General features: G+C 55.9%; 3 protein-coding genes across 5 annotated transcripts; 2 read left to right on the forward strand and 1 right to left on the reverse strand.

The window, feature by feature from the left end:
- The first annotated feature begins 1,398 nt into the window (after positions 1-1,398).
- PRDX6 (peroxiredoxin 6) lies at positions 1,399-8,984 on the forward strand. Its single transcript, XM_069790729.1, has 6 exons — positions 1,399-1,472; positions 1,693-1,849; positions 6,278-6,418; positions 6,518-6,664; positions 7,267-7,413; positions 8,853-8,984. Exons 1-6 carry the CDS (start codon positions 1,399-1,401, stop codon positions 8,982-8,984), a joined length of 798 nt encoding a protein of 265 aa, XP_069646830.1.
- Positions 8,985-11,111: 2,127 nt separating this feature from the next.
- On the reverse strand, positions 11,112-17,716 carry FAM78B (family with sequence similarity 78 member B). 2 transcript variants are annotated; one of them, XM_069789867.1, is made up of 4 exons: positions 17,313-17,716; positions 15,692-15,833; positions 14,962-15,030; positions 11,112-11,461 (listed from the first exon to the last, which is right to left on the reverse strand). In XM_069789867.1, the coding sequence occupies exons 1-4, from the start codon at positions 17,573-17,575 to the stop codon at positions 11,240-11,242; spliced, it is 696 nt and encodes a 231-aa protein (XP_069645968.1). In that variant the 5' UTR covers positions 17,576-17,716; the 3' UTR covers positions 11,112-11,239. The 2 variants fall into 2 exon arrangements, with proteins under 2 accessions (XP_069645968.1, XP_069645967.1); XM_069789866.1 differs by having other exon boundaries at positions 11,242-15,833; positions 17,313-17,715.
- Positions 17,717-17,974: 258 nt separating this feature from the next.
- Positions 17,975-21,453, forward strand: PLPP6 (phospholipid phosphatase 6). 2 transcript variants are annotated; one of them, XM_069789869.1, is made up of 3 exons: positions 17,975-18,082; positions 18,250-18,672; positions 20,637-21,453. In XM_069789869.1, exons 2-3 carry the CDS (start codon positions 18,267-18,269, stop codon positions 21,005-21,007), a joined length of 777 nt encoding a protein of 258 aa, XP_069645970.1. In that variant the 5' UTR covers positions 17,975-18,082; positions 18,250-18,266; the 3' UTR covers positions 21,008-21,453. The 2 variants fall into 2 exon arrangements, with proteins under 2 accessions (XP_069645970.1, XP_069645969.1); XM_069789868.1 differs by having other exon boundaries at positions 17,975-18,013.
- Positions 21,454-22,449: the final 996 nt, after the last annotated feature.

Consider the following 22,449-nt stretch of genomic DNA (forward strand, 5'->3'; position numbering starts at 1 on the left):
CGGGGGGACACACTGCTATTTTCCAGGGGAGTGCGGTGGCGAGGTGGCCGCAGGTCCCTGCGAGCGGGCAGAGCCCCTCTCCCCATCGCCCCCCGGTCCCCTCCTGGGGACAAGAGGGCGAGCCGAGCTGGCTGCGGCTCAGCCGAGCCCTGGAGGGGAGGGAAGAAGTGCTCTGGAAAGGGCAAAGCCAGGCTTGCCAGAGTCCAGGCCGGTCCCAGAGATCAGCCCGTGTGTCACGTACGTCCCTCGTGGGTGAGCCCAGGCGTGCAAAGGGGTGTAAGGGAGCAGTGGCAAAGGGGTGTGGTCCTGTTTGAGCCTGATGTGTTTTCCCCCAAAGCCCGTCGCTCCGTTTCTGGTGCAAGCGGGAGGGTGCTGGCACAGCATGTTTGGGACTCGGCAGTGTTTGGCAGGCTTGAATCGGTGTTTGAGTCCACTTCTGTCAGCATTGTGAGCTTGGGTAAATGGGGAAAAAAGGATCCCTCTTAGTGAGAAAATAAGCTGCAGGGCTTCTTAAAACTGGCTGTTCCAGCCTGGTCACCCACATGGTAGCTTTCTTGGCCAGCTTCTACTCCGTGGTTTGCTGCCTTTTTATTCAAGTAGTATACTTATTGTATAAAGAGGCTTGTAACACCAGTGGCCAGGTAGCAGCCCCATAACTTCATGGTGAGCCGTGGCAATCACACGGCTCTGGCAGAGCTGCAGGGTGCCTCACTTGATCCCTCCAGCTCCGTTCCCAGATCTCTAAGACAGGACTTTCCACAGCTGCTGTGGCATGTGGCTGTATTTACTGAGTGCTGGGGGCCAGGTGAAGAGTGGTGCAGTAAGACCGGTGAGCGTTGAGCTGAGAAATGGTGCAACAAGTCCCTGGCAGGGAATTTTAAGGCTTTGCGTTAGCCTCTGGAAACTCCTGAGAGCTGGGAGCCATTTTGCCATAAGCACATCTTGCTGCCTGGCTGCCTTTCTCTCTGCGCCAGTTGCCTTACCTGTAAAGTGGGATGACTAGTATTTGCCTGCTCTAACGACTGCAAGATCCACTGATGGGAAGTGGTGGGCAAAAGCGAGGTGGCAGTATTGTTGTAACTGTAGCCATAATGTGATGTTAACTTCTGGCCTCCCCCGGTAGTTGATTAATTCTTATTTTTTCATTACGTTTGGCAGCTCATGGCAGTGGTTGGGTTAAGGTTTGGTCCTATCCCATTCTTTTAAGTTGCATGCTATACATGGGTGTTTCTCCTCACGGTAGTTGATGAGGTGATGGCAGGATAGTGAATAGCCTTGTAAATCAGTAACGATCTCTGCAAATAACATGGCTGGCAGGTTGGCGTCTACATCCCCTCGCACCTGTGGTCTCTAGGGTACAGAGTGTACATGTGGCTCCCCCAAATGTCCTCACATGGCATGGTGTCTACCTCCACATCAAGAACCGTGGGCTATTCTAGCATCCCCTCTGGGATCCTGGAGGGAGAGGGGGAGTGAGGTGCAGGGAGTTTCTCAGAGCATGATGAACAGGGCTCGTCTCTTGAAGGCTTCTAGCGATAGCGAAGGAAGAGTTCCCAGGACAGGATTTCCACTTAGAGAGATGAGCCGTTCCCGCACTAGTCTCCATCCAGTGCAATCCGTACAAGTTTTTGCCTGAAGTACAAACTGGAACGACATCTCACCCTAACGCCATCTCCTGCCCTCTTCTTTCAGATGGGGCATTCTCTTCTCCCACCCACGGGACTTCACACCCGTCTGCACCACAGAGCTTGGCCGGGCAGCGAAGCTGGCGCCTGAGTTCAGCAAGCGCAATGTGAAGATGATCGCGCTCTCCATTGACAGTGTCCAAGACCACCTCTCCTGGAGCAAGGTACGGGGCATGGGGAGGCGCAAGGGGAGCTTGCACTGCTGCCTTGCTCTGAAGGCCAGAGGAAAAGCCCAGACAGAACAGAGCACAGGCTTGGAACTACATATCTCGAATCCCAAAGTGTGTAGGATGGGAGGTGTTAAAATTCAGAGCAGGAACAGGAAGGTCTGCTTCATCTTCATGAAGTGCTCCACAAAGTCCAGGGCACTCTATGCACTGACACTTTGACACAAGAGGAAAACAGTATTACTGCTCTCCTACCAACACCTGAAAGGGTAAAACGTATGTGAAGGTGGTGCTAAAAGCTCAGAGGAAGGCAGTCTATCCACAGACGCTCAAAAAGTCCGGTAATAAAACAGGAAAGGAAAGGAGGCATTAGAAGGGAACAGGCAGTCTTCAAAGGGTGCGATTCACGCCCAGGCAGGAAAAAGAGAACAAACATATTAAACGTAAAACCACAAACAGGAGAATATTCAATATAAAACCATCATGAGGGAGTATAAAAAAAGATTGGAACAAAACAGCTTGCTGAACTAACATAAAAGGAACTAATGAAAAAGTTCAAATGCAGTCTCGGCAATAGTGTGCTGCCAGGGAGTATGACTCCAGGGCTCATAGGTGGTGGGGGTGTAAAATGAGCATTTCGGACAGATAGGGCCAGAGTGTAAAAATCCCTGGGTAAACTTTCTTTGCTGGGCCTCTTTCTTTGCTGTTAAAATGAGGAATGTTCTCATGCATTTTCCAGGGGTGAGACATGCATGCATTAAGAAGTAGTAACAGTGAGAAATTTCCACACTCAAACATTGTTTCATGGCTGACTGGCTTTAGAAATTACGTAATTGCCTTATTGCTTAAATTGACCTCCGTACCTGCCATGCACGGCCAATGTCCCACCAAGCCTCAGAAGGGCCTGGGAAAAACAGTGTACAGATCCCACACCAGTAAATGTCATTTCTGTGCTGGTCAAACTGGCAGAAACTACCAGTCAAATTAGCAGATAACATCCCATTAAATATAACAGAAAGCCTGGGTTGTGCTTTTGTAAGGCAGTCTCATCTCCTGGTTGGCCAAAGCCCTCTGAATAACTATAGAGTATTGCTGAGTTGTACAAAGTCCTTGAATTTCCAAGAAGCTTTTCAACAAAATCAGCTCTGTGAAGGGCAGGCTCTTTTCTGCAGGGAGACAGGAGGAAGCAATAAATTGTGTCAAGGGAGGGAAGCAGTGAGCTCCCTCGAGGGTCTGCACGGATGTGTGGGGTTCAGCATACTCAGGTGATCTGGAAAAGAGGTAAACAACAAGCTGACTTTGCTGATGCTGTGGAATTATTCAGCGCAACCTCACATAAAACCAGAAGCTGCAGAACAGCCTCTCAATGCTGACGGATGGGAGGCAGAGTAGCACTTTTGGAAAACCTTCTAGAACAAACGTGGAGAAGGGCAGAGGACAGCAGTTGAAACTGCGGTGAGCTTTCTGTCAGGCTGGAAGAGGCCTCAGAGACAATGGTTTGGAAATGTCAGCTCAGCATCTGTCAAAAAAACCTACAAAACTGTGGAAGTCCTCCAGAGCAAAAGATCCAACTGGTGAGGACAAATCCATAGCAGACTGGAGTCTTCCGTGCAGCCTGTGTTTGAAATCTGCCCATCTCACACACTACAGAGGAACAAGAAGAGGTGCAGAGGAGTAAAGAGGTTTGCTTCAGTGCAGAGCAACTGGGGCTCTTCAGCCTGGGAATGGGAGGACGTGTCAGGCTGTGACACCATGAGTGGTGTGGGGAGCGTGGAGGAGCAATGAACACAGTATGCATGCATCGTGGAGGACATAAGAGAGGACAGGGATGTGATTGCTTGGCTCTTAGACCTTGCTTATACATGTGATCCTTTTCCTTTGTCCTTGGCAAAGCAGAGAAGAATTTCAGATAACGCAGAGAGCTAAAGAGCTGAACTGGGAAGGCAAGTGTTAGGGCCTGCTGCAAGTCTGAGACCAGGGGCACCAAAGGTTCTCTTGCCCAGCCATGGGGGAAAAAAAAGACCTTAAACAGAGATACCAAGCCTTGGTAGAAGCCGCCTGTCTGGATAAAAGCAGTCTTCATTAATGCTAGATTGAGATGTAGAAACTGCAGTTCCCTTCACTAGATCTTAACTTAGAGAGAATTCCTAGGAGTGAGCAAAACTTTGGGCAGACCTCTCTCTGCAATGTTCTTTTACATACCTATGCTTTCTCTTTGGATGAAGCTCCTAGCAGTAGTGAGAGGATGAAGCTGTTTTTACCTGAAGCACAGCCTGTGAGGAAGCAAGTGGGCAGGAGGGATGGCTGAAATCCTGCATGAAACAACAAAGAACCTTCTGCTTGCTTTGCTGCCAAATTTCAGTGGGCAGATGGGGCCTGGAAAGGTGGGACCAGGTAGGACCAGAGTATAGCCAATAATTCTCATGTCACTTTGCTCAGCTCTGCTTTCCCAGCCAAAGATGTCACTGCTGTTCTTAGCCATCCCTAGCCAAGACCCAGATGCTTGCTCCAGGAGCAAGCCTGTAGCTCAGCCAGGGATTGATCCCACTCTCCTACCTCCCAGTCTGTCCACTGCTTCTCCAAGGGTTGGATGAATGCATAAGCTCCTTAAGCAGGGATGACTGGGATGTGCTGTGCATGTCAGAGGAGGTTTCAATGCTCTCTTTGGCCACTGATGCCTTTGCCTTGGTGAGTCAGGGCTGAATAAATCACTCCAGTGATGTCTGGTTTCAGCTTGGGCTCTGGAAAGAAAAATAGTTCATAGGGAAGTGAGTGAGTCTTGGGTATCTTATTGCAAAATAGGGTGGGGTTTGTGAGGCTGTTTTGTACAGAGGACCCCAGGTCATGAAGTTGCATGCATTTTGGAACGAGTTACAGTCCACAGGATTTGGATATTGCTTCTCAGAAGCTCTCTTCATCCTCCAGCCCCCACTCTGAAGGCGGGGGGGGGGGGTGTCACTGTCTGACCTTCATCTACAGCCTCCTGTGACTCTGTGGGGCATTCAGAAGCATTTTGGTTGGGCTGGCCTCCTCAGCTCTGCTTTCCTTCCCTCTCTGCTTTGACAAGGCAGGTCTGCAGGGGAATAGAACCGATTCCTTCCTACCAAGGCAGGCCTGACCACAATGCAGCTGAGATAAACAGCCCCTTTTTTTGCAGTGTAGTGCTGACTCAGAAAGCCCTGGGGAGAAAACAAGCGAAGAGAAAAGCTGGAAAGGAAACATCTTGCCACGTGTGCGCCACTTGACCTGTTTGCAGCATCCTGAGCAGCCGGGGCAGGGTTACAGCCCCTGTCACCACTGTCAGCCTAGGAGGGCTGAGGAGTGGTGCAGGGCCTGCTTGCTCTTGCTGCCTCTGTCATGCTCTGAGCAGCAGTGGGTAGTGCCAAGGGGCAGCATTTCCAACCCTGCCCTCCCCGAGTTCCTTCTGAGCAGGACACAGCCTGTTCCCCACATTCAAAGCCCAGGGAAGGCAGAGAGACTTGTACATTCAGATTATCAGCTCAGCTGATAACGCACCACAGTGGTATGTGGGAGGCTTGCGTCAGCGCTGGAGGCAGTTTTGTCCCCTTGTAGCATAAGGAGGATGGAAGGAACAGGCAGCTTTGTTCTGGGGCAGAAACCTTGGATTAAACTTGCTTTAAAGCTGGCAGCTGTTCTCTTTGTGCTGCCTTGAGCTGGCTCCTCCCAACCCTGCTGTGGCTCAGCATGACCCATACGGGTGGTACCGCAAACAGCAAGGATAACTTGAATGCTTTGACCAAGTCCAGACCAGATTTGGAGACACCCAAAATACAGTTTCACCATGAAGCAGGTCAAGTTTGGACTAGCACAGGGAGCAACCTCATAAACTGTGGTCACAAGGGAAAGCCTGCACAGCTGTGGACGGGGATGGTTTTCTCTTCTGTTCCAACTATGGTTCAGAAAGGAGTGTGCAGTGTCCCAGCACCTGCACTCAGACTTTCACTCTGTTTTCAAGACCCTTTAGTTAAGTAAGCTAGGAGTGATGTGCAGAATGGAGCTGGTCCCTCGCACAAGACCTGTGAAGTGTTCGACACTTGACCTTTATTAGCTGTAGAGTTGCTGGTTTGCTCTGCCACTAGAGAAACTTTTCCTTAAGAGCACAGTCCAGTTCAGGTGTGACACCAATCCGTCTGTCAGTAGTGCTAGATCACTTACTGTGAGAGGGTTAGAAGAGGGACACCTCTCTTCTCAGGGAAGGGCAGGTAAATCTCCCTGTGTCACTAGCATGAGCAGGACTTCCCTATTTCTCCGTACCCACTGCCTGGGCAAAGCAGCTGGTCCACAGACAATTCCAGAGGTGAACGACAGAGTGTGAGCATAGGCAGCCTAACAACTAACCTCTAAGAACAAAGCAGAGTCTGGCCTGGCATGCAGGTTTCTCGTTTCTCTGGTTTCTGGAAGCAGAGGAACTTCATGGAAGGCCATGAGCCCCTGGCTGTGCTGCCCCAGCCTGAGGCCTTGGGGCCAAGCAAGTCACAAGCTCCTGTAGGGCAGCTGCTGAACATGTTTCTGTATGGCCTTTCTGCAGGAGCTTGCCCCACACATGTAAAGCCTGCACAGAGGTCTCCCTGCCTGGCCTCTATGTCTCCCACAGTGGTACCCACAACAGGGAGCATGAGCATGCTGATGGTTTTGTCTCTGCAGGACATCAACGCATACAATGGGGAACAACCCGAGGAGAAACTCCCCTTCCCCATCATTGCTGATGCGAACCGGGAGCTTGCTGTCAAGCTGGGCATGCTGGACCCAGATGAGCGGGACAAGGATGGCATGCCCCTGACGGCTCGCGTGGTGAGTAGCTGGCCCTGGAGCACTGCTGGATGGTAGCCTTCTCGGCAGTAGTCATTGCCTGCCATCCTGCCCTGTGTCCATGGGGCTGGGCTTGAAGATGGGGGCAGCTTACCTGAATGGACATGACTATCTTCAGGAGCTAGGTTGACTTCCTTGGGCTAGATTCATGGGTTGTGGTACAGGAATAGGCTGGTGCAGCACTGGCCTTCTGGCAACAGCTTCATCTTGCTATTGCCGCCAGTTCATCCTGGTTGTGCCCATCCTAACACAGAGGGGACAAAAGTGTGTGATCTGCTGGACTTCCCCTCTGTCCTCCTGTGCCTGCATTAGAAGGGCACAGGTCAAGGGGAGGAAACATTTCAAGTAGCAAAACAAGCTGGCATTGGAAACAGGAGCTCCCAGAGCAAACACCATGTTCCCTGTGCTTCAGCATCACTTGTTGCTGTAGGAAATCCCCACCATGGCATCTCCCCTGTCCAGACACCTGCGATCAAGCAAGCCACCCCCCAGGAAAGGGAGGAGCAGCAGGGCTGAGCAGCTCCAGCAGAGCAGTTGGACAAACACCTTCTGCCCAGCCCCTGACCCTGTCTCCCTGTGCTCAGGTGTTTGTTTTTGGCCCGGATAAGAAGCTGAAACTCTCCATCCTGTACCCAGCCACCACTGGGAGAAACTTTGATGAGATCCTGAGAGTGGTGGACTCCCTGCAGCTGACGGCGTACAAGAAGGTCGCTACCCCTGTGGACTGGAAGGTGAGGAAGGGAGCAAAGCTCACAGCCAGGCACTGAAAACATGCATTGAAACGCCGAACAGCCTCCCTTCGAGGGATACCCACAGGTTGGGGAAAGCTGCTGAGGTCCTGGGATATGAGTTGGATCTCAGCCCAGGCCCCAGGGCTGTTGCAGTCTGGAGTCAGCCATAGGAACCTCCTTTCCCTGCCCTCAGTCCCTGGTGCCAGCAAATGCTGGCCTTGGCCCTTCTGGCTATCAGTACTTGAGCTTTGGGTCAGGGCAGGTCCTGCCCTTGTTGTCTATGATAAGGAAGGGCATTACCAAGTGTCAGTGTGCCAAATTCCACCCAAAGCCAGCAAAGCAGCAAGCATGGGGCACCACTGCCTGGGCCAGCTCCCTGCTCGCCTGCCTTTGAGCCAGGAAGGGCCAGTATGGGCCCCACTTTGCCCAGCACATACACAGCTGAGTCCTATCCTTGTGGAAAATTACTAGTTGAAGTTGCTTAGTTGTAGCCATCCCTGTTTGGTAGCATTATTTAAAACTCCCCAAAACAGTTTGGGCAGCCAAGATAAAGCAAGAACAAGCAGCACAGTCTGGCTGCTTTAGCTACCCAGTGTTTCCTCAGCCCAGCAGAGCTGCTTAGCTCCTGGACCTGTCCTGCCACTGGCTTTGACAGCTTTTCCTGGGGAAGCCTGCCTGTCTGAAGCCAGAGGACACACTCCTGCTGTTAGAGGGTGACCTGGAGAAGTCCTACTGTGTTATGAGACAGGACCAGGCTCCCAGAGCATTGTCCCAAACACCCACCCGCTCCATCTGGGCAGGAAGGCCCCATAGGCACAAGCCTCAGAGGTTGAGTAACTCGGGCTATCAGTACCCCTCAACACCAGTGTCTGTGTGGTGAGTGCACAACAAACTGCACCTTCGCTTCCTGGGGCAAAGCACAGCGTGGAGGCAGCCTTGCCTCTGAAGACTCCTGTCTCCTGCAGCATAAGCTCCCAGTGGTGTGGGGCCAGCTCACCCACCAGCCCACCTCCCAGGGAAGCACACCTTTCCCTGGGGGCTTAGCACGCCAAAGGGGAATCAGCATCCCCTGTCCAGGGGTGTCTGAGCAATAGGAATGGATGAGCAAACTCAGGCAAGCTGTGCTCCCTCCTGCATTGTAGAGATGCCCAAATTCCCCTCTCGTTACTCCCTGTTCCCATGGGAGTGCTGTGGGGAAGTTGGGCTGTGGGATCCCGTTGGCAGGGCTGGCAGATGGCACAGCTCTCCCTTTCGACATCACCCACGCCTCCTGGTGTAGCTCCCAGTCAGTCCTCACTGCCGGCTCCAGGCAGAGCTGCAGTGAACATGCCTGGGGTGCTGGGGCCAAGTGTTCACGGGGAGGCAGTGTCACCTGCCAGCAGGGACGTGCCACCTGCATCCAAGCCTGCCAGCTCTCACAGTTCTCGTCTGCTCCCCAGCCTGGTGACAGCGTCATGGTTGTGCCCACCTTACCTGACGAGGAAGCCAAGAAGCTCTTTCCCAAAGGAGTCTTCACGAAGGACCTCCCATCGGGCAAGAAGTACCTGCGTTACACCCCGCAGCCGGAGTGAATGGGTCTGCCCATCCATCCTGCCGGGCTGCAGGTCGTTCCACATCAGGAGCCTTCCCTGTGCCCAGCTCTGGCCTCCCTGGCGGCATGTGATCAGCAGCCTCATACCATCACCCTGATGGTGCATCGCAATACTAAACCAATCCTCCCCATCCCTTTCATCCCCCACTTCCCCTCAAAACTAAAACCCTGGGTGTTTTCTTGCCTTGAATCAGCCCCACAAGGAAGCAGTTAGCAGACCAGTCAGGGCTCCCAGGCTTGCACTGTGGAGTCTCTCCTGTTCGGCTCTTCCTAGAGGCAGAGTGAGAGGTGTGGTGTCAGCAGCCAGGCCCCAGAGGGGTGTCTTGGTGGGCTCACACGCCTCCCATCAGGGAGCTTCAGGGGCTCCAAACTGCTGCGTGCCTTTTGGAGCAGCCATCACTAACGCATTAACACCTTTGTCTGGTCTCGTGCGTGGGGAGGAGCTGCAGAGCCAAATCTCTCACTTCTTAACTGCTTTCTCATCTCTTGCTGGAAGTTGTTTTCAAGTTTTATGGAAGAGGGAATAGAGCAAATAAACTGATCTTCAGTACTACTTGCAGTATCCCTCGTCTGCCTCTGCTGGCGTCCACGGCACCCTGCATGATTTACTTTGTTCCCTGTGGCTGTGCAGCTGGGATGTGTGCCCATGCTCCTGGGTGGGTGGCAGTGGCACAGAGCGACCCCGTTCTTGCTCCGTAAATAAGGCACTTTGGAAACATAGGGCACATCGTCTCAAAATAGGGCAGTTCTGCTGCCCCTGCTTTGCAGCAGAGCCTCAATGGTGGGAAGGAGGCCATGTCTGCTCAGGGAACATCCCTCAGCATGGCCTGCCATTAGCTGCAGTGTCGGGAGTCCTACCCTGCTTCCCAGGGCACAAGCGGGCATGATACCAGCGATGCAAACTCCCCCCTGCTCCTCTGCACCTACATCTTGGGGATCTGTCAGGAGATGAGCGATGCTTTAATATAACACTAGGAAAGAAACCAGCTTACCGAATAGCTCATAGGCTGCCTGCCAGCATCTCTTGGTGCCCAGCACAATCAGCAACACTCAAAACGAGCAGCTGTTAAAGAAATTGGCTGGCTCGGCACAAATGCACCCCACAGCAAGCAGGGACTAGTAGGGTTGATGTTCGTGGTAGGCAATGCACTGGATGCAATGAGCTACCCTCCAGCATCCTGCAGGGCCTAAGCCTAGAGCAGCACCCACACTCACCTGGGATGTGGCCCATCGGTCCTCGGACAATGTCCAGAGCCACTGGCTTCTCCCAGCACCCATCATTGTCCTCCTTCACCCCAGTGTGCAGGCCAGGACTCCCTGCTGAGGACATCTCTCCCCAAACACGGCTGCATTTCAGAGACCTCCCTCTTTTGTTATCAAAAAAAAATGTATATATTAATATTTAATTGCCTCCAGGAACTATACAGTGAGTATTTGTATTTTTCCCCAAATGACTTTTAAATGAACCTTCGTTATGAAATTCTGCATTATCCCCATGTATTATTTTTACTATAAGAAAAACCCTGGTCTCTGGGTTGACTCTTGTTCCCTTCTTTCACTCTACAAGAAGTGGGAGGGAGATCTGCAGTTTCAAAGGGGAACCATCCCTTTTCTGTGTAGTTTTTTCAGCCTTATCAAGGTTGGCAGCTTCCCTAGTTCCCCACAGCTGGGCTGCATGAACTCCTGGGTTTCTTGCCAGTCCCTCAGCACAAAGCCCTGGCCTTGATCTGGTTTCCTAAGGGAAAAAAGGGCTGTCTGCCCCTCCACAAGCTTTCCAGCCAACTGCCCAATTTTCTGGAAGCTTGAGGACACAGCCCCACAGCAAGCTTTGTGCAAACAGGCTGCTCTGAGCATCCCCGAGGAAGGGGCACAGCAGGACAAGCACAACCTCTCCGGGACACCAGAGAAGCCACTTGCAAGTCAGGACAAGGGGAAACGACTCCCATCACCAGACCCAGGGCTTAAAGCCAGCAGGGGCAGCTGCTGGTCCTGCCGCTGAGCCAGGCAGGGGCTGACGGCTGAAAGCCCATGAATATCTTCTTGCTCCCCCACACCACCACGGCCCCAGAGGTGCAAGCCAGCCAGACGGACTCAAGCAAACACAGGGTTTGGTTCCAGTACAGCTCAAGTGGTTTTCTTTTAATCCCAGAGAAGTGAAATGCAACATCTGTTTGAGTTGGTAATAACATCCAGAGACAGAAGTCCAAGCCCCCTACTCAGTAAAGTCATTTGTGTTTAAGGCACTCTGCAAAACCAGCTTTCCTCTTCTCCTTCCGATTTTCCCCACGTGGCAGCAGAATACCTGGTTTGGTCTTTTCTCCATAGCAACACCCACACGTCCTGGCTCTTCTCACCATCTCCGGAAATTGGCAACAGCAAATCCAGCAGGAGTGGAACAGAGAAATGCCAGGAGGCCGGGTCAATAAATACGGACGGGCACGGGAGGGAGCACAGCGCCTGGGGAGGGGGCACGGAGGGCTTTGAGCTTCTGCGGGAAGGGGACAGGCACCGGGTGTCCTCCCTGCAGGCACCAACATTATTCCCCTTCCTTTCTACCCCCCAGCTCCGAAAGGGGATGGGAGCGCAGGGGCCCACAAGATCCCTTCCCAGCGGCGCTCCCAAACGTGGCAGCACCCCAAAATGCAGGGGGCTGGGCAGGGGAGGACCCAGCTGCCCCCACCATGCAGCAGAAATGACACCCCCCCCCAACTTCCAGCCATCAATAAATACCAATAAATAACTTAAACCTTAAATAAATAAATAAATAAATAAATAGATAAATAGATAGATAGATAAATAAATAAGTGACCCGAAGACAAGGACGGAGGGGACGGGGCACCCCAAGACTCAGGGCAAGGGGAGTGTGTGGGTGGGCATTTCCATGACCTGCCCCTCCCTGAGATAACGGGGTGCTGGCGCAAAAGGGGGGCACAAGGAAGGGGTCCCGCAGGGCGGTTGGACAACCGAGCCCGGGGGTCCAGGTGCTCGTCCCTGGCGTGGGCTCTGCAGCTGGGGCGCCCACTCAGGGTCCCCATCAGTACGGCTGCGGGCCATGGGGACGTGAGCCAAACCCGGACTTGCACGCAGGAGCTCTCATCCACCGCCTCCCTCCCTCCCTCCCCTTCACTTCAGCATCATGAGCCCTGCACCCAGGCTCCACCGGTCAGTGCTACTGGCAGACACTCACCCAGCACCTCCACCCAAGTGTGAACACGCACCTTTTGCGAACATGCAAAATGCCCGCAAATTTTTGCAAACATTGTTAGCAAATTATTTTTGCAAACAATTTTTGCAAACTTTTTTTTTTTCCTTTTTTAACCGGGAAATGCCCACGAAGACAACCCACGCATCAGAGTCAAGTGAATCAAATCCAGCCGTCAGAGAAGGAGCAGGCGCAGAAGCCCAGCAGAAGCCCGAAGAGATGAACATGGGCATGGCCCGGGGGCTCAGCCAGAGCCTGCCTGCAGGCTGGGGCAGCCCTGGAGCTCAGGCACACAGCTACGGCCAGGCACTGAGCCCAACACCAGCACCAGACAGCACCGAGCACCTCCCTGGAGATGTTGCAGACACGCATGGACAGAAACAGCGGCCACTGCTGTCTCAGTGTCACAGCAGACGATGTGCCAAGGCTCTGGCCGGCCAGCAAATCCCAAAAGACGGCAATGAATTCAACAGCATCCCTGCAGCAGCATCTCCACTCTCCCAGCCAGTTGACACCGCAGCAGTGCCACAGCAGCTCCCTGGGCTGACGGCCAGCACGCAGCCCCTGAGCGCAGCCCCAGCCCTTCCCTGTAGGTTTTGGGGAGCTGGCTCGTGCAGCCTCTCTGGACACAGCATCCTCTCCCAGCAGGGAACCCATCTCGGGACTACCTGTTTGTTACGGAACCCCCTCCTCTGGCTTTTTAGCTCTGATGCTGCCAGAGACATTTCTGTCCCACTGGGTCCAAAGTATACATCTGCCTAATTTCAAACTGAAAGGTACTTACCCCTCCTCCTCCCCCAAAAGTTAAGGAAAATTGCATTTAAAGTTTCTAAACCCTCTCCACACATGCTTTTTGAGAAACGAAACATTGGTGACAGCAAAAGCTGTCAATCCCATACCAGGACAAAACCATGGGCAGAGTCTCACAAGAGCACGACATCTTCCCATGCCAGCAAGCTCCCAGTAGTTTTGTTCCAGAAAACACAGCAAACCAAAGTTCAGAGCCCCCTCTACCTCCAAACCTTCCTCACTGCAAGGCTGTAGCCCCTGGCAAAACCCAGACATAGGCACCGAAAGCAGCAGGTTCCCAGCCCACCGTGAGGCCGAGCGGGAGGAGCAGGACCACTGGCCCCGGCACAGGGAAGTGTGCGTCAAGGCGTCAAAATGCAACACTCCCAAAGGAAAAAATAAATAAAGAATCGAATCAGCAGCAAACACTACTGAGAATAGTAAGTAGCACGGGGATTTCACAGGGATTTTTGGTCTAGGGAGCCCCTTCACCAGCAGGGACCGGGGTGCACATCCCACCCTGGAAAAGCACAAGCCATGGCTGAAGAAGCTTTGCAGGAGCTCAGCCACACTCTGCAGAGCGATGCCGCAGGGATGTGCCAGCACACCCTGGGGAGCAAAGCAGCACCGGGCTGGGTGTCCCGACGGCCAGTCTCAGGGCAGCGCTGCTAATACCGCAGGAGAGGCTTTGCACAGAAGTGCCAAATACGGCAACCCTCCCCAGGCTCTTCTGGTAGCAGGACAGAAGATGGGACCCTCCCAGCAGGAATTACCCGCATCCCCAGGGCAGCGCAAACCTCCCGTGGTGCGAAGGCAGGGGTGTGAGCCAGAGGAGCCGCAGGGCTCATGCTGGGGCAGTGGACGGAGCAGAGAAAGCAGCGAAAACCGTAACCGTATGCCCAGGAGCGATGGGGCACCTGGGGCATTGGCAGCACGGCCGTGGCTTATGCCTCTGCTGCATCTTGAGGGCGAGATAGTGGGAACTGCAGGTCGCAGCCCACAGCACCGCACCGCCCCACAGACCAGATGATGCCAGCCATCCAGGCAGCGAGGGGCGAGGAGAAAGGCAAATAAAACCCGCTGTTATCCCCCAAGCACCTGCAGCAGCAGGAGGCAGCGCCCAGGCAGCATGCTTGCCTCCTCCTTCCCAGGCAAACCCTGGCCTGCCCTGCACAGCCTCTGCTCACATCCGTGCCTCCAACCCACAGAGAGAAGAACCCCTTCCCTGCAGAGCCTGAGGAGTTACCGCAAGGCACGCCATCCCCTCCACCGGCATCCCTGCCAGTAGCCACCCTGCTCCATGGGTGGCTGAGGAGGAGGAGGGTCTCCACATGAACCAGCATTTGCGTGGAAAACAAGCAAGTACCCAACTTCTTGCAAGAAACTTGGGTCTGCAGGGGAAGCGTGCGAGTCCTGGGGTACCTCCAAGCTGGTTTGGGTACCCCACACACGCAGTCAGCGAGCACCTGGGCTGGGTGAACGGGAACCGCTCCCAATTTCTCGCTTGCTGAGAATCGATTTTGCTTCCATAAAAGAAGGGTCAGAGGGATTTGGGGGCAGGGGGAGGTTGAGGAACTGCAAAGATTTAGTGCACCTTAAAACGAAAGGACATCTAACCTGCCCTTAGATCTCACTCCAAGACAGAAAAGAGCTATGGCATCTCCTACACTCACAACTACTCCAAACACACCCAGACGCATGCAAAACGTGTCCCGCTTCCCCTTGGCTGTGAAAAACCCCTCCCGGGCAGTGGCACCAGCCAGCACCGGGCTCTGGCTCAGCACCCTGGCACTGCCAGCTCCCAACCCACTCACAGGCCCTCCCGCCCAGTCCCAGCAGGCAGGGCGAGGGGTCGATTATCAATCCAAAATGCATAGGTATAGACACCACGGGGACACCCGTGCCCCAGCGGGAAGGGTCACTGCAGGAGCCCTCCACATCCAGCAGGCACGGTCTCCACTTCTACCTCCAGTTGGGTGGAAAGCAGCATTTGCCACAGGCACGGTTCGATCACACTCACGCTCCTTGCATTGCCCTGCAAGGAAAGACGAGTCGTTTAGGTCAGACAGCCTCTTTGCCAGCCGCAAACCCCTAGAAGAACTCGATTCCACTTCCTGGGAAATCCTCCATCTCAGCGATCTCTCTTCTGCGCCCCTCTGCCAGCCGGGCTCTCTTTCTGACTAAGGAGGAGCCACGTTTCCAACCACAGCTACAAAGGCAGGAGAAGCCAAGAGGTCTGCTTTGGCTCAGAAACCCCGTTCGTTTGCAGCAGGCTGACAGCACCCAGGTCCTCACACGCGCGCCCCGGCGCCGCTTTACTTGGGAGGTATCACGACTATAGGCTGGCCTCGCTTGGGTCTCCACATGAGGACTTGGGCATCGTTGGCATTGGGTTTCACTAGTGCGTTTGGTGGGATGGGCTCCATCCTGCTGAGGATCCGGGGCTGCTCCTGCTGAGTCCTTCCCACCAGCCGTGCCCGCTGCCCCAGGAGCTGCATGGGATCAACCTCAATGTCCACTCGCATCCTCCACTTTATAGTCTGCAGGATGATCTTTTCCTTGGTGGTGGTGTTCATGGCCACCAGCCACGTGGTAAAGCTCTGGTCCCTTTTAATCCTGGTCAGCAGCGGCACGTTACTGTTGCTCACAGGGACAGCCCACGTCACACTGGGGTAGAAATTGTCATTCATGCTCACCGAGAACCTGGAGATCTTGTTAGTGGGCCCAACCAGGGTCACAGTTTCTGTGGTGTTTCCATACCAGGGGTAGCTCACACCATCCGAATCGCTGATGGCTTTTACTCTTCCTTCTCGCAGGTCGGGCAGCTCCCAGCTTGACCTAGTGAATGGGAAGAGAAAGGCCAGGTTAGCAGGGAAATGGCAGCGACAGTGCCCAGAGAGAGTCAGGGAGGCAAGCAGCACGGGGACCCTCTCCCAGCCTGCAGCAAGCTCTCAAGGACCTCCTTCGAGAGCAAATTCGGCTTCGGTTCCTTCGCCAAGTCCCTCATGGCCAGCTGAAGCCTTTGCTCTGCCAGCACAACACTATTTTAATTAACCTGCCATCAAACCAAGTGGGCCAAAACTCATTGCTGAGTCTCTCTGGGGTCACTCTCTCCTTAATCAGCTCCCGCACTGGAGAACAGCCTTCCCCATCCACCGGCTGCAGCACCACGACCACAGCACTGGCCAAGCCTGTCAGCAGCCCCCTCCTGCGATAAAAGTCTGCGATTTTTATGCCTCTAAATACACACGCCTGCACAGAGGCACATACAATAATTAAATACCACAATTACGCCTGCTGCTGGTGCGATGAAATCCCTGCAATACGGCTGGGGGGGGGGAATTCCAGCCCAAATGTTGGCTGCCGACCACGTTAGCAACACCGCACAGCTACAGCAAGGGAGACAATCGCCACGTGGCAATTACAAGCAGGGAGCTTCGGTGAAGCCTCCCACCGAGTCCGAGCTCTGGCTTCAGATGCATCTGGGCTCTGGAGCTGCCTGTGAGTGGCAGGGGGACACACGGCCACCATCCCCCTGACAAGTGACGGCCTCCACTTGCTCCAACGTCCCCCAGCGCTCCAGTGCCACGTACAGGCGAACCTGCCGTGACACAAGGATGCGGGCAGGCAGGATGAGGACCCGCTGCTCCCCCGACCTGCCTGCTGCCCCGTGCCGGCACCACAGGGCACCGGCGGCAGGAGCCCGATGGTGAGCTGCGGGACAGACCCCTCTGGCCATCTCCAGCCCAACTCACGCATCACCCCTTTCAAACGGGGGCAGACGACACAGCGCCATGGTCAACAGCTTCGCCCCTCGGCATCCCCCCCGCGTCATCTATGCCCTCGGCCTTGGGAAAAGCTGGTATCCAGCAGCCTTTTCTGCCGAGCGCTGCAAAGCTTCCCCCTTTGAACGCAAGCCGAGGGGGCAAATCCCCCACAGCAGCGCCCGCGCTCGCGACCCAGCGGCAGGAGAAACGCTACGAACGGCGGTTGCAGAGCCCTCGAACGAAGGAGCTTCGGGCCAGCCGGCCGGAGCGGGAGCCGGGCTGTGGGACGAGAGGAGCGGGCGCTGCCCGGGCCTCAGGTCTGAAGGGGCCGGTGCCGGTGCCGGGAGCGGGAAGGTGCAGACACGAGGTGGGGGTGCGACGCCCGGTGCCGGGGAGCTCAGCGCCCGCGCCGGCTGCTGGGGTGCCGGTGCCGTACCCGGCCCGGTGCCCGCCGCACGGCCTCCCTTCCCTTCCCACCCACCCCCCGTTGCGGTGCCGGGTGCCGTCCCCCCCAGCCCAGCCCGGTGCCGGCGGCGGCGCCGGTGCTCACACGCCGAGGTCGCTGTAGGTGTTGTAGAACTCCATGTGGTTGCAGGCCTGGATCCAGCCCACCACCCAGGTGTGCCGCCGGGCGATGGGCGGCATGAGGACGCGGGCCGAGGCGCGGAAGTAGGGCGTGCGGTACCGCAGCACCACCGGCGAGCTCTCCTCGATGGCGGTGGCCGCCGGCTCGATGGTGGCCGACACGTCCGACACCACGATCTGCTCCCGACGCACCCGCGCCTTGCAGGCCACGCTCTGCAGGCACCCCATCGCCGCCGCCGCCGCCGCCGGCGAGCCGTCGTCACCCGCCGCCGCCTCCGCCGAGCCGCGGGGCCGGGGGGGCGGCCCGTCCCCCCGCCGCCGCCGCCGCCCGCCCGCCGAGCATCGCCGCCCGCGCACCGGCGCCCGCACCGGCGCCGGCAGGGCGAAGGCGCCGCCGCCGCCGCCGCGCCTCTTGCGGCCCTCGCCGGCTGCCGTACGCCGGCCGGGGCGGGCACGTGCGCGAGAGGGGGGCGGGGGGAGGGAGGAGGGGCGTGCCCACGGATCCCCGCCCCGGGGCGCGGCGGGAGGGAGGAGGGAAGGGGAGGGACCTCCTCGCCGCCAGGGGGCGCCGCAGCCCCGCCCCGCGGGCGTCGTGGCTCCATGGCAACCGGCTGCGTCACGGGGGGCGGCGGAAGAGGAAGCGGGGCCGCGCCGGGACCGCTCCTGGTACCGGGGGAGCGGGGCGGGTCCCGGGCACCGGAGAGACACCGGGAAGGGGGGAACTGGGCCCCGGAGGTGCGGTGGCGGGAGGCGCGGGGACAGGCCCGGGGCTCGCAGGCAGCGGGGCCCGTAGGAGGTTGCGGGGAGGGGGAGAAGCAGGCCCGGGCCCTCCAGGGCGGCTCGCCCGGGTCCCCTTGCCAGAGCAGGCCCGGCAGCCGGTGACCAGCCCCGACCTCTCCCAGGCCAGCCTCCTCTCGCCATGCCGAGCCCCCGGAGCAGCCGCGAGCGACGCACCGGCAGCGGCAGCAGCCGCCTGGAGTTCCTGTCCCTCGTCAGCCAGCGCAGCCCCGGCGCCCCGGACAGCCCGTCGCGCCGCAAGGAGCCGGGCAGCTCCGCCGCGGCCCCGCTGCCCGAGGAGGACTGCATGAAGCTGAACCCCTCCTTCCTGGGCATCGCCCTCAGCTCCCTGCTCGCCATCGACCTCTGGGCCTCCAAGCGCCTGGGCGTCTGCGCTGGAGAGGGCTCGGCCTGGGGCAGCGCGCGTCCCCTCATGAAGGTCATCGAGATTTCGGGGCACGGCGTCCCCTGGCTGCTCGGCACCTTCTACGGGCTCTGCCAGAGCGACAGCTCCGCGGCCAGGGAGGTGCTGCTCAACCTGCTCTTCGGTGAGGCTGGGGGCTCACCAAAAGGCTCTGCAGGCAGGGGCTGGCCTGAGCCGAGGGGGGAGGATGGGACCTGAAGGATGGGGCAGAGCCGAGTAAACCTCAGCCTCCTACAGCCCCAAGGGAGCCAGCTGATTCTGAGTAACTGGTGCAGGCTCATCTGGGGTGCCTGGTACCAGAGCGAGTAACCCTGCGGCAGGAGGGTGTGGGGGCAGGGGTATGGCTCATCTGTCACAGCTCCAACCACACAGTGTGAAACTCCTGACCGCTAAACTGCTCCCGCAGTTGCACAAAGCTTTCGGGGAGCTTCTCTTTTAGTTCTTTAGCTTATCAGAACAGCGCATTCCAGGTTCAGCTGCCTAGTGTTGAGACACCAGCCCGTTCCCTGAAAAAGCTGCTCTGGCACACAGACGTCTGCACCCTTGGGCTCCGTGCAGTCAGTACCTGCACAGATTCATCTGTACAAGCCAGTGAGGAAACTTGGTTTAGAGCACACATTTTAATCTTGCGTGGTGTAATATTCCCCCCCCAGCATCCTGTCCTATTAGGCATACTTAGATTCTTCATTATTGCTCATTTAGAAACTGTAGTAGCTCTGGAGCAACAGACCTTTTCAGGTTCCTAGTTCTTAGTCTTCTATTAAGTTGCAGATAATTGGTATCTCACACTTATCACTTGAATTGAAATTTGCTTGGCGGGAAACACATGGTTTTGTGCATCTTTTTCATCTGACAGCACATAGTTAAATTAGAGTCCCAGAGCAGAGCTGTGGGATGGGACCTGGAGGCCTCCGGTCTAACCTTTGCTCTGAGGAGGTCTCTCACAGCACGAGGGCTTTTGCCTCAGTGCTCTGGGCCAGAGCCACCCCCCTGTCTGGAGCCCTGTCCCAGGGTTGCAGCACCCATGTAGAAAAGGAGTGTTCCCTGACGTCCAAGCTGAATCTCCCAAACCATACGTTAAAAGAGAAAAAGCAAGTGAACTAGGTTTGCCTGTGGGAGAAAGAACAAATATTTGTTCTTAAATGATTAACCAAAGGGAATGAACTGAAGTGACTGAAAGATTTGGTGTCCAGAAACGAGCCTTAGGACAAGCAGAAGTCAGACTCACAAGACTTTCTTGGAGGAAGTAGCCCTGGCTGTGAGCACTGTGCTAGCCAAGCTAGTGGGGATGGAGAAGGCACCCTCTGCCCTACATGAGAAGCTGCTCTTGCCAAATACTGGCTGAACACTTCTCTCGGGTGCTTTGCCTCTGACTTCTACTGCAACAGCCTTTAGCTCTCTGGGGACAAGCCACCGTTATTTAAATCATGCTTTATTAAAAAATATTTTTATTATTTGAAAACAAAAGTGTGGTTAACTTTCTGGCATTAATTCCCCCAGCAGCAGGGAGAAGCCAGGCTGCAGGAGCCCTGGCACCACCACACACAAGCTCAGAGCCCCTCACACTGAGCTATGGCCGGGTGGTTGAAGTGGGCTGATCATTCACCCAGGTCAGTTTGACCCTCAGCCAAGAGGGTAGGCAAAGCAATGCTGAGTCAGCAAGAGCTGTCAGGAAGGGGGTTGTGGGGAGTATTAACCCCTCTGTTGCCTTCAGATTAAGAGTCAGTTTGAGCCCTGAGTCATGGTGAGATCAGATTTTACGCAGAAAGAAAAGCCCTTGGGTGCAAGCCAGGCAGAGCCCTGTTGTTGGCTGTGGTAGGCAGAAGGTCTAGTGTTGCATGAGGGCTGTGTGCAGCAAGAGCAGAGACTGAAGATGTGCTCATACTGGAGAAGGCCAAGTGCTGGATGAGTGCCATGCTCTCCCTACCTGGGTATTGTAGCCATGGGATACAAACCTTGGCAGGTTTTTGTAGCCAACTACTTTGTTCTTAGCTAATGGCTTTGCTTTGATTCTTGCCTTGTTTTCCAGAGGCGGGGGGGAACCACACAAAAAACAAACCTTGCTCACTCACTGTTACTGTCTCCTAGCATTGCTGCTGGATCTTGTGCTGGTAGCAGTGGTGAAAGGGCTCGTCAAGCGGCCACGGCCCACCCACAACAAGATGGACATGTTCGTCACCATATCGGTGGACAAGTACTCCTTTCCGTCAGGCCACGCCACCAGAGCTGCCCTGGTTTGCCGCTTCATTCTGCGCCACCTCGTGCTCGCCGTCCCGCTCCGGGTCCTTGTGGTGCTCTGGGCTCTCATCGTCAGCATTTCAAGGGTCATGCTGGGCAGGCACAACATGACGGACGTGCTCTTTGGTTTGCTGCTGGGTTACGCGCTGTACAGCGTGGTGGAGCACTGCTGGCTGTCCCCTCTCAGCGCACCTGCCCTCTTTGCGCTCTGGAGCCATTGATGGCTGGGTCCCTCCCAAAGGAGGGGGGCGTGCACCTGGTTTTCTAAGCACGCACAGGGAGGGGATACTGGGACTTGAACTCGCATCCTAGACCCCATCCATCTATCCAGCCAAGACTTCAACACTAGCAGTGTTGGGCTCCTGGGCCCACACTTAGACATTTGGTGCTCTCTTGCCCTCCCAATGGGCTGTCAGGCAGGGTGTGCACTGGCCAAGCAGCTGCACTGACTGTTCTTCGGTGAAAAAAACAGTCCTTGCAGAGCCTGGGGAGGGCTCCGCACATTCATCTGGCAGCTGACTGCTGATACTGTGAATCTGCATGCTCTTGCTGGGCACCTGCTGTATTAGCCCGTGGTGTATGTGGTAGCTGTGGCTCTGCAGATATTTCTCTGCAATCGCCCATGTATCTGTATGCTGTAAATACACTGATCGTGTTGCTGTCGTGAGCATGCCCTGCAAAGCCTGCTCCATAACAACTGCCTGGAGGGGACTTGCTGGGGTCTGTCCTCAGGTTTATAAAGAGCTCTGCCTTCCTAAACAAAGCATCTCTTCCCTATTGCTCTCGATTCAGTTACTGAGGCCAGACCTTAAGCAATGAGGACGCAGGCACCTGGCTCCCCGGTGCCATGGGGAAAGGATGGTACAACCGAGGGTTTGGTCCATCCATATCATCTCAAAGACAGCGGGTAGTGGGAAGCAGCTCCCAGCAGCAGCCTGCTCCTGAAACCCTTGTGCAGAGCTTCACAGCTCCTTTTCCCCTCCACAGGATTTTCAGTCTCCTGGGGGATACAGTGCATTCAGAGCAATTCCTGTTTGTCAGCATGTTACCAGTGCTGCTGACAGCATACTGCAGAGCAAGCCCCTTCCCCATAGCCCAGCAGCCAGCATTTCACCCTCACCCAGGCTGCTGGGCAGCCCCAGGAGCTGAGCCTTACCTGTACCTCCTGCAGCAAAAGGCCCTGGCTGTGCCAACCACCACCACAGCTCCCTGTGCTCCGGGCAGGCTGGCTCTCCTACCCTGGTACCCTGTCTTTCCATAGAGGACTACTTGTCCTTGGCAGGAGGGGACCATAAGGAGCCTCTGTAACAGGCTGAGAAGCACAAACTAACCACCCTCTCACCTCTGCCAGCAAGACTTTTGGTCTCCTCTTGTGCTTGTCATTGGTCCTCCAAGCATGGGTGCCAGCCCGCTGATAGGAAGGAGGAGACTGGTGCTTTCTGCTCAGTTTGTCTCGCAGCACCTCTGCCCACTGTGGAACCCCTGAGCAGATGTGTCTGCACGCGCTGCACACCATACTGTACATCCCGGGTGCTTGCCAGGCATGGGGGACCATGGCTTTCCCACAGACATCAACAAGCCGGTCTTGACTGAAATGCCCATGGCTTGACCCTGGTGCACTTCCACAGTCCCCTGTGCCTGACGGCGCGGTTCAGCCAGGCCA

Source organism: Haliaeetus albicilla, chromosome 8 (assembly GCF_947461875.1).
Source record: "Haliaeetus albicilla chromosome 8, bHalAlb1.1, whole genome shotgun sequence".
Classification (NCBI taxonomy): Eukaryota; Metazoa; Chordata; class Aves; order Accipitriformes; family Accipitridae; genus Haliaeetus; species Haliaeetus albicilla.

Bases quoted from the DNA above. Each gene is read 5' to 3' on its own strand.
- FAM78B (XM_069789866.1), bottom strand. From the start codon at position 17,575: ATGGGGTGCCTGCAGAGCGTGGCCTGCAAGGCGCGGGTGCGTCGGGAG. The intron at 15,834-17,312 runs GTGAGCACCGGC...CCCATTCACTAG, and splicing joins ACCTACAGCGACCTCGGCGT to GTCAAGCTGGGAGCTGCCCG.
- PLPP6 (XM_069789869.1), top strand. From the start codon at position 18,267: ATGCCGAGCCCCCGGAGCAGCCGCGAGCGACGCACCGGCAGCGGCAGC. The intron at 18,673-20,636 runs GTGAGGCTGGGG...ACTGTCTCCTAG, and splicing joins GCTGCTCAACCTGCTCTTCG to CATTGCTGCTGGATCTTGTG.
- PRDX6 (XM_069790729.1), top strand. From the start codon at position 1,399: ATGGTGTCTACCTCCACATCAAGAACCGTGGGCTATTCTAGCATCCCC. The intron at 6,665-7,266 runs GTGAGTAGCTGG...CCCTGTGCTCAG, and splicing joins TGCCCCTGACGGCTCGCGTG to GTGTTTGTTTTTGGCCCGGA. The intron at 7,414-8,852 runs GTGAGGAAGGGA...TCTGCTCCCCAG, and splicing joins CTACCCCTGTGGACTGGAAG to CCTGGTGACAGCGTCATGGT.